The sequence below is a fragment of the Parasteatoda tepidariorum genome, chromosome 2, assembly GCF_982258835.1.
Source record: "Parasteatoda tepidariorum strain Cologne lab strain chromosome 2, Ptep-v5.0, whole genome shotgun sequence".
Taxonomy (NCBI): domain Eukaryota; kingdom Metazoa; phylum Arthropoda; class Arachnida; order Araneae; family Theridiidae; genus Parasteatoda; species Parasteatoda tepidariorum.
Window position 1 is genome coordinate 109699050 of NC_141756.1, and position 10230 is coordinate 109709279.

At 29.8% G+C, this 10230-nt stretch overlaps 1 protein-coding gene across 1 annotated transcript; it reads left to right on the forward strand.

Moving 5' to 3' along the window:
• The first annotated feature begins 65 nt into the window (after window positions 1-65).
• LOC107447746 (MKI67 FHA domain-interacting nucleolar phosphoprotein) lies at window positions 66-3273 on the forward strand. Its single transcript, XM_016062747.4, has 2 exons — window positions 66-196; window positions 2661-3273. Exon 2 carries the CDS (start codon window positions 2683-2685, stop codon window positions 3253-3255), a length of 573 nt encoding a protein of 190 aa, XP_015918233.2. The 5' UTR covers window positions 66-196; window positions 2661-2682; the 3' UTR covers window positions 3256-3273.
• Window positions 3274-10230: the final 6957 nt, after the last annotated feature.

Sequence of the window (10230 nt, forward strand, 5' to 3'; positions counted from 1 at the left end):
TAAAAATAACAAAAACAGTTTCGTAATGGAAAATTTTGATAAAATGCTTTTCTCCAAATTTCCTTAGAAATAAAATGCGATAACATCACGCTGTAACCGTAGCGTTCTCCTTGTTTATTTTGTACGCAACGGCATGTTGACCAAATCTTAAAAATAAAAGTTTATCAAATAATTTGAAATACTTCTATTGTGCTAGGTAAGTTATTTAGATAAATTATGAAATACCTTTTTTCCTTTTGCTTTTATAATGCTTTCATACTTGAAATAATATTTATTAGCATGGAATGTCTTTATCAAAATTTGTTACTGTTAAAAATTGTTAATTATTCATATTGATAAAATAAATAATGTTCACTAAACTGTTCATCGAAGTTGTTTATTTTATTTACGGGGTGTATTATAATGTCACTCGTAGTAATTGTTGATCAAAGAATATTCAATTTTAACCAAATTTATCAAACTCTTAAGTTAGAAATGTTTTGCATGGAGGAAGAACGTTGTGATGTCTTTCTAATGAATTATTTCTTTTAGCAGTTATTCACTTGTTATTTAAATAATATATTATTAATAATTTACCAACAATTAACTCAGGAACGGGTCACTTATGAGGTTATGACTGGTCACTCATATTTTATAAATGTATAATTTTTTTGTATATATATTTCACACTATAAAATTACTTTTACCTTGTATGGATGTTAATCAAAGTGTTATTTATAGACTAAGTTATTTTACTGGTATAAATTTATAATTTGAGTCATATTGAACATAATTAAAATTGTTCAACACAAGAATTTACAATATATTTGCAAAAAGAAATTTTTTTTCATTTTGTGTGCATTATCTATTGTTTTGCTATCTACAGGGTATCTGTTCATGAGAAATCATAGAAAGTCATGATTTTAACTATTTTTTTTTTAAAAAAAAACACGGTAGGTCATGGATTTAGATCCTCAAAAAATCTAATTTTTAAAATGGAATTTACCTCCTCTCCATTTTATTGTGTTCCAATTATCAGAATTTGTAACAAACTCCCCTCTCCTAGTCATATTTTATTAAAATATCAAATGTTTTTATCATGTTCATCATTTTATCATGTAAAAGTATGGTATTTTATCAATTTAGAATTCTAGCTGAAGCAAGCCTGTCATTGGTAAATTTTTTTAAAATTTCAAAATGAGAACAGAAAAATCAGGAGTATTTCTTCCTTTTCGATGAGCAAGAAAAGTACCTTTAGAATATAATTAAAAAAAAGAAAAGTAAAGAATTATTTGAATATAATCTTTAAAGAATATTTTATTTCAGCTATTTCATTGCTTCAACTCTTTCTTTACTCTGTTTTTTAAATTTAAAATCGATAAACATGAAGATGCAGAGTATGATAGGTATGGTTAAGCCTTTCAATTAATGTTCCTAATGCTTTTTTAAATTTATTATTTTGTTTTTGTCAGAGAAAATAGTAACTTCGTTAAGTCATGAAAAATTTTGGAATTAGTCATGGAAAATCATGAATTTGAAAATCTAAAATGTAGCAGATACCCTGTATGGACCTACATATATTTAAAAGTATGCATCTTACTAAACTAATGGTGCATAAACTTTTTTGAAAACCTGGAATTCTCAAGAAATACACTTTTAGCTCCAAAATTCAGGAAAAACTGCCTTTTTTTATTACGAAAATCAAAGATCATACCTATAGAATTACCTGTCTTTTAATTTCAGTAACATTCATCAGTTATTGAGATTTCAAATTAACAATAGTATCTATTTAAATCATTCAATAAATCTTTTTCTTTGATAAAAAAATCTTAGTGTTTTGGCATTAAAAGTTAAAAGAAATCATATTTTTCCGATGAAAAATTGCATTGTTAAAATAAAATATGGTTTATAAGTTGTATTGAAATTTTCCTACAGTCACAGAATCTTATATCTGATATTAAGCCAGTTCTCTATAACAGTAACAAAGATTTACCCTAGATACTAATGGGTTATATTTCAAGTATTCCTATTAGTTAAACTGGTCTAATATATTCTGAAACTACTTTTTTAGTTGCCAAAGTTGTTTATAATTCTGTCAAAAGAAATGAAAAGCAAAATATTTAAAATAAGTTGTAACAAAAAAGAAATGTACCATAATCAAGGCCAATTTTATTTTGCTAAACATACTAACGATTAAAAAAAAATTCAAATGAATTAAGTTGCAATCTTATAATTAAAGAATACCCTTTTAAAAACGAAAGTTCAGAGTATTTTTATGATTTTTTTAATTTTAGAAGAAGACTGACCAAGAATTGGTGACCATTGGTAACACTTTGAAGATTGTTAATTCCTGAGTGATGTAGGGATTCTTAAACTGGAAAGTCTAATTCTGTAGGCATCTTCTTGAATTTTTGCAAAAATATTTTATTTTTGAAGATTTCGAATTCAGTCTTACAAATTCTAATTTTATTTATATATATATATATTTTTGCATTTTTGCTACCAAAAAAAAATTATGAAAAATCAGAAAGATCAGAGATACCAAGAACATCAGTGAAAAAAAAAAGCTCGAAAGAAACTTAATATTTTTCACCCTCATAGAGTTTACTAAGGAAGTCCATGAAGAAAGGACATCCGGTATTAAAACTTTACTAATCTAATATTTTTTATTTCATTAACAGGTAAGAGACATAATTTGCCAAAATGATGAACTCTTTTGTTGAAAATGTTCGAAGAAAAATCAAACCTCAGAAACCCGTGAATGAAGCCAAAAGAGAAAAAAGGCTGAGAAAGAAACAAGCCAAATTGGCACAACAGACAGATTGTGGTCCTGGAACGATATATATCGGTCACATACCGCACGGATTCTACGAGGCAGAAATGAAGCAATATTTCTCACAATTTGGGGAAGTCACCAATCTCCGTCTGGCCAGAAGTCGTAAGAGTTTGAGGTCGAAAAGTTATGCTTTCATTCAGTTCAAATCAGCTGATGTCGCCAAAGTTGTTGCAGAAACCATGAACAATTATCTATTTTTTGAGAGGCTGCTGAAATGCGAGTACATTCCCGAAGACAAGCTACATCCAGATGTATTTAAAGGTTGGAAAGGTAAAAGGACCAGCCGTGACCTCAACCGTGATGTTCAGAACCGACACAGATCTGAAGAGAGTATTGCAAAGAGCAAACTTAACCGAAAGGAAAGATTAAAGAAGCTGAAAAGTTATTTGAAAGATAATAACATTACTTTTAAAATTAATTCATTTAAAAACAAAGAATAAAAATATTTCTTTCTTTAATTTAGTTTTGTGTCATACTTTAATTTCTAATCAAAACAGTAGGTAATTGAAAATCTGTACTTTTAGTTGATAAGGACTGGTAACATAACAGTGATTGTTTAGCAAGTTTTTTTAATTTTTATTGATTAACATTATCAAAGAAATTAATACAAAGGTGATAACACAATATTTAAGGGTTATACACTGTAATTACATAGTGACTGCCACTACAATTATTAAACATCAATTCACTAGTATATAAGACACGCTAACTCTATTCAATCTTGGGGTACTTGTGATTGAACAAAGTTGGCATTGTCGAAGGATCCTGATATGAACATGCCTACTTCAATGGATGGTACACATTGATAAGTTGACTTACTACAGTAAAACTTGTGTAAGTTGACCACTTGTGGTACATTGTTTTAGTGGTCAACTTAGACAAGTGGCCAACTTATAGAGGGGGTGGCATGGGTGCAAGTCTTCCGTCCCCAGGACGGATTTCCGTCTTTCGAAAATGCCCGCGGACGGAAGTAAGACGGAAACAAGACTGACTCGAAGACGGAAATCGGAATTTTTTTTTTTTTCTGTCCTTAAAAATACATTTAAGGTCTACGTTATTGATCTACTTTCTTATGTCCTGTTGTTATTTTATCCAAAGACAGATGAATAAATATTTTTTGTACAGTATTTAAACTTGATGTATTATGGTAAAGCTTTCTTAGATAGTTTGCATATGTCGAGGGGGTATTGTGTATGTTAGGTATTTCAGTCAAAAAATTTTCAGTCTTGGCCTTCTTTCCAACTTGCACCCATGGGGGGTGGGTCATTGTTTACTTTTTCACTGCTATAAATAAATTTTTTTTTTTTTACTTGACTTAAAAAATTTATTCAGAAAATATGCAAATAAATATCTTAAGAAATGCGTTTAAACCTGAATGAACTTCAATTTGATACGTATAATTCTAATATTTAACTAATTTTTTAAAAAAAATATTTCGTTAGTTATGCATGTGAAGCGTTTAATAAATATAATTTCTTAAAATATCAGAACACGAGAACATGTAATTTGAAAACTTTAACAAAATAAAATTATTTGAACACTTTAAAATCAAAGACCATAAATAAAAGATCAGAGCATTCATTTATTCAAATGCTCACTATTGCGACTGGAAGAGCAACTTTTCAACTAACATGCCTGTTTACAATGCACTGATGAAAGAAATGATCAAAAGCTGAGCCCTTACAGTTTCCCCTGATGGTCAACTCACAAAAGGGTTTAGATTAGCTTTTTACACTATTTCACCAAACAAGTGAAATTTTAACACACGTTGCTAAAATGACAGAAAATTTTCTGAATTTTTTTTTTTTCCTGGTCAACTTATGAGGGTTTTAGAATAGAATTCCATAATACTCCTAGACAAAATTGACTTATTTCAGTGGTCAACATACAAGATAGATAGGTGGTCAAGTTACAAAGGTTTTGCTATATAGGTATATTATATAGGAAAAATTCTGTTCTTGATAATTGAGGTCAACTTATGCAGGTTCCCAATTTACAAGGGTGGTCAACTTGGCAGGTTTCACTGTATTTGTGACCGAGTCATTTGTCCTCCTTATGCTGTGTCTTCTCAGTCTCATTTACACACTGCGGGATCCTGCACACACAAAATTGTGAATGAAGCTCTCATGATTAGCGCTCAAAATTCTGTGAACTTATTACAGCTATCACGAAAAATGCTCAAAATCCAGTGAGAGTACCGCTCTCCAGGTCTCGCTAATACTGCAACTAGTAGTAACCGTTCATAAAATTCCATCCCTGATAAAATTCTGGTAGGGGAGAGTATTGTGGCATAACCACCCCCTACAATTATTAAACATGAATTCATTAATATATAAGACATGCTAACTGGATTCACTCTTGGGGTACTTTTTGATCAAACATGGTTGTGGCATTGTCGAAAGATCCTTTCCCTGCAATATCAATGTATAAGATATTTTATTCCTGCTATTGATCATGAAGTTGGGAGGCCTTAATCTCCAACTCCTTTCTGGTTAACAATTATTTGTTGTGGGAGTGTTTTACTTTATTTGTTTATAAACATAATTTATTGATAAATTTTATAACTTAAGTTGACTATATTGTCTACAGGGGTTTGTTTAGAACCCTTCACAAAATAATCTCTTCATCAATAATCAATTCAAACCCTTCTCAAATTTATCTTAATTATTGTTTTGTTAATCGAATAAACCCTTCCCGGGGGGGGGGAGACGGTTCAAGAAAAACCAAGTTTTCCTTAGTTTAAATTACAAATGTAGTATTCTAAGAAAATATTTCTACTTTTACAAACATCTTGTGCGCATTCTTATTAATAGGAAATCAGACTTTTTTTTTGTAAATAAATAATCGATTAATGTATATTTATTCAGAAAATTAATTAATAGAATATTACGTAAATAAAAAGTAATTTCTGGCAATTTTTTTTGTGAATAAAATATTATGAACTTAAGAAATGTTTAAATTTACTTAATGCGTAACACATTAAGAGTGATACATAACAAAGTTGTAATATTTAAAATATGTCAATTGAAATTATTGAAAATGTGAGTGATTTTGTTTCCATTATTCGTCCAAAATGAATATTCTGTGTTGAGCAGTATAGGCTAAATACCAAATATTTGTATGTTGCATCTCTAATTTAGTAGCAGCAATTGTTGAGCAGAATCTTGTATCTATTTACAATTTAAGAACTTCTTAAAAAGGTTTTTTATGCTAACAGGGCCCTGGTTGAAACAATGTGACTTAACTCTTATTTTATATTCAAAAATTATAAGTAGTTTTTTCACAATTTTACAAAAACAGGACCTTTCACAAAATGCCTGGACAGACCCCTGGTCTATGCAAATCGTAATTTATAGTTTTGTCAATGTTTCTCATAATTTTTGGAATCTGATAACAGAGATGTACCTATAATCTTCTCAATCTTTGTTTCTGTGCTTCAATAAATTTAAAATTGTGTTAGTATAAAATAAAATATTGTTTCACAATCAATCGAAAAGCTAATTGGGTGAAAGAATGACAAGCATTAGGGGCCGGTATTTAGACAATTTTAATTTTTAATCTAACTCATTAAAAAGTGATAAATTAATGTATTAGCTTCTTGTAATACTCAAATGTTAAAAAATTTAAAATGAAAACATTTTCTTATTTGTATTATTATCTGCTTTTCCTTAACTGTGACTTTACATTATTGGAGTAAGAAAAACATGTTTTTAGAAGTTCAACTCGTCAAAAAAAAAAGTTCAACAGTACTTGATAATATTTAGCACCAAAGCAGATGCTATTGATCATGCAAAACGCATGATAGTCAGGATTAAGCACTGTCGAACAATTTGTACCGTTGACATAACATTATTTAAAAGAAACTAGTTTCAAAAAGATAACTATAAAAACGTGGCAGAATTAGCTTTTGAAATACTAATTTAGTGACATCGCGCCTATATTTCCACCTTGATTTACTTGTACTCACCTGAAGTAAAGAACCGGAGATTATATAAAAAAAAGCATTCAATAAATTCCCGGATTAAATTGAGCTATAAGCTAGTAAACATCACTGTTGTTATCTTTAAAGTTATTAAAAAGAAAAATCATGGGCAGTTAAAATGAATGCTTGCTAGCTAATGGTGTTAGTTTACAAGAAATGTCAAGTATCTGAACAAGCAAATTAGATAAAGTAAACTTAGCACTACTAACTTTCAGGGCATGAGATATTTAATTTGGAAAAGATCGAGAAAAATACTTCAGATTACTCTTATATTGTAATTTAATTTACATAGGTGAAAATATTAAATTCTGTTTGGAGGGTATCAATTGGCTTTCAAACAAAATGACCTTTTTTTTCCCAACCATTTCATAACTCTGAAGCTAAATTAAAATATAAGTTAAGATATATTGAAAATTACATATTTATATAAAAATTTAATAAAGGCTTGCCTTTTTTTTTATTTTTTTAATAGAGCATTTTTTATATGTAGAAAAACAGGAGAAAAATTAGTTTTCTTAAATTCAAAACTGCTTTTCAAGTGCTAAAAACATACTAATAGCTTTATCACTATAATATTTAGTTTACACTAAAGATTTTTTTAAATTAACTTATTATTATGTTAATTATGAAATGAATGTGCACTTATAAAAATTTTTTTATTCAAAATAAAATCTTTTGTTTCCATGATAACCTATCTCAGCATTTATAAATTATTTATTTATTTTTTCAAAAACCATTGTTTAACTTATTTATTTTCATCTCATGTATTCACCAAAAAAAAAAAAAAAAATCACATCAATTTGACTGTTTGAAATAAAACAAAATATTAAGACTTTTGTCGATAAAAGAATGAAAATATTTAATTCTTCACATTAAATATTTTCAAAATATTTAGTTTTTTTTCCTTTTTAATATATTTTTGGGGGCAAGAGCTTTCGATTGTGCCAACTTTCATCTATCAAAAAGTACCTCAAGATCGAATCTAGTTAGCATGTCTTACATACCAGTGGATTGTTAATATTTTGATAGTGGTAGTATCGCCACAAGACTCCCCCACTGGAATTTTATCAGGGTTAGATTTCAATCAATGGATACCTCTAGTTCCCGTATTTGCGAAAGATGTGTATTAAGTTCACCGGGGTTTGAGCGCTTGCGGTGAGAGCTACATTAAGTTAACCGAGTTTCGAGAGTTAGCCGTGAGGCCTGTATTAAGATCACGGTTGTGTGAGTCGCGCTCGTGTGTTGCTATTAGCAGTCGAGTGTGTACAGGATTCTATTGTGCATAATTGAGAGTGAGGAGGACAATGACGCAATCATAAATAGCTAGATCAATGTGGTTAATTCATCGAAGGGGGAGTTACTTTCAATGTAAGAGAGTTCATATATCCGTAGGTCACCAATGTGGGGAGATGGGCTATAAACCTTGTTAATTTTCATCTATCAAGTGGTGCCCCAAGATTAAATCAACTTATCAAGTCTTATATAATAGTAAATTGGTATTTAATGATTGGTAATTACGCTACAATACTCCCTGCCAGAATTTGATCAGGGATAGAATTCGATGAATGGATACCGTTAGTTGCCGTATTTATGAAAGATGCCGCATATGCACAACTGCTAATAAACTTTATTTATTAAGCCAAAGTTTCGCCAAAAGAAATTCAATCAATTCGATTTCCGCAGCAAGAAAGAACAAAAATGGCAACCGTTGATATCTAAATAATCATTTAACAAATTTCGTGATTTTAGAATTAGGAAAACGTTATTAAAGCCGCACTTGGCGTGTTGCAACTCAGCCAAATATACACTTTCCTGCTGATTTCGTACGATAGTTAAAACTAACGAATCGAAAGTTAACATCAGCGTGATATTATTTGTAAATCAGTTCAGCTTTCTTGTTTTACTTCAAAGAAAATAAACAGCCCAAACATAATTTTTATTTTTAATGGTAACTCATTTTTTGTAATATGTATTCAGGTTTATCAAATTTTAAAGAATAGTCAAATAAAAATTGGTTGCATAACGTAAAATTTGTGTTGCAAAATTGATTTATATTTTATTAGCATAAATTATAAGTGTTGTCTCAGCATAAAATGTTTTATAAGCAGAAGTTAAAGGATAAGATTTTTTTCATTACTTTTTAGAGTGTTTAAAAATGTATGTTTTATATTTAGATTTTAGGGTGGTTTTATTCATTGGAGTGTTATACAAAAAAAATCTGTTTATTTTCTGCAACAGGATGGCCACAGTTCGGACAACATTTATGAGGTTATCGTAAATTTTATTGGCTTAAATGTCGCACTAATTTTAAAAATTCAGCTGGTCATTTTTAACACAGATATTTAATTTATCAATATACAATTTATAAATATTTTTGGTCAATAGTAAATAGTTAAAATATTTTCTTTTCACGATATTGTATATTTATCTTTATTTACATAATTTGGAAGGTAGAGCATTTGTTTATTTACCTATATCATCTCCACTTTGTTCAATGCATTTTTATTTTATATTTTATAACCGTCGTTGAACAGCCGACCCAAATTTTATGGGTTTACGACTACTAATGTTCAAATCCGTAGTCTTGTCATTTTGAACCCAATCCAGAAGACAAGGGAACTCATGGATCGAGTATTGGGAGAAATTTGTCTTCGTGGAGGACTTTTCGATGGAGCTACCCCGCATTTGCGTTATATGGAGAGGAAGACCACGAGAACCTACCACGGTTAGCCTGGCGGCAAGGAGACTCTAACCCATGATCCGTCTACCACTAAGGATATTTTACGTCAGCACTGTGGTCGGTGCGAGCCGGATGCGGAATTCGTATCGACTGGGATTCGAACCCGGCTTGCCTCATTAGAAGGCGAACGCTCTATCCCCTGAGCAATCGCGGCTCAATGCATTTTGATTAACGCTGTTACAGTTTTTATCTGCTAAAGTCACACCAACTGTCTGCAATGAGACAAGAAAGTGTTGAACCCGATCTTTCTGCTTAACATCGAAGCTGAATAGCCTTTTAGTCAAATGTTCTTTGGGCGTAACGAGATTAGCAAATGGTACTGTTTGGCTGACACGAGATAAGTTCTTATTGAGATTGAGAGACTCACTCATTTCAAAGTTAATAAAATTAAAAGTATCGTACATTTCTGAATGTAGTCCAAGAAATTTTGGAAACTTATTATAAATCTACATTTTTTAAACCAATATAAAATAAATAAACCAATATAGAATAGCCATCTTAATACCATTGGTTTAACTTTGACACAAAATTTTTTTAAATTTAAGAAAAAATCAAAATCCTTAAAAAAATAGTTGAGTGACTAAGCGGCTTAGTTTAAATATTATTTTAAAAGTTTAAGTGTCAAACTATAAATCTAAATTACCACAGCAACCTTGATGTGCAAATAAAAGTAAACATTAAATTTAATCTTAT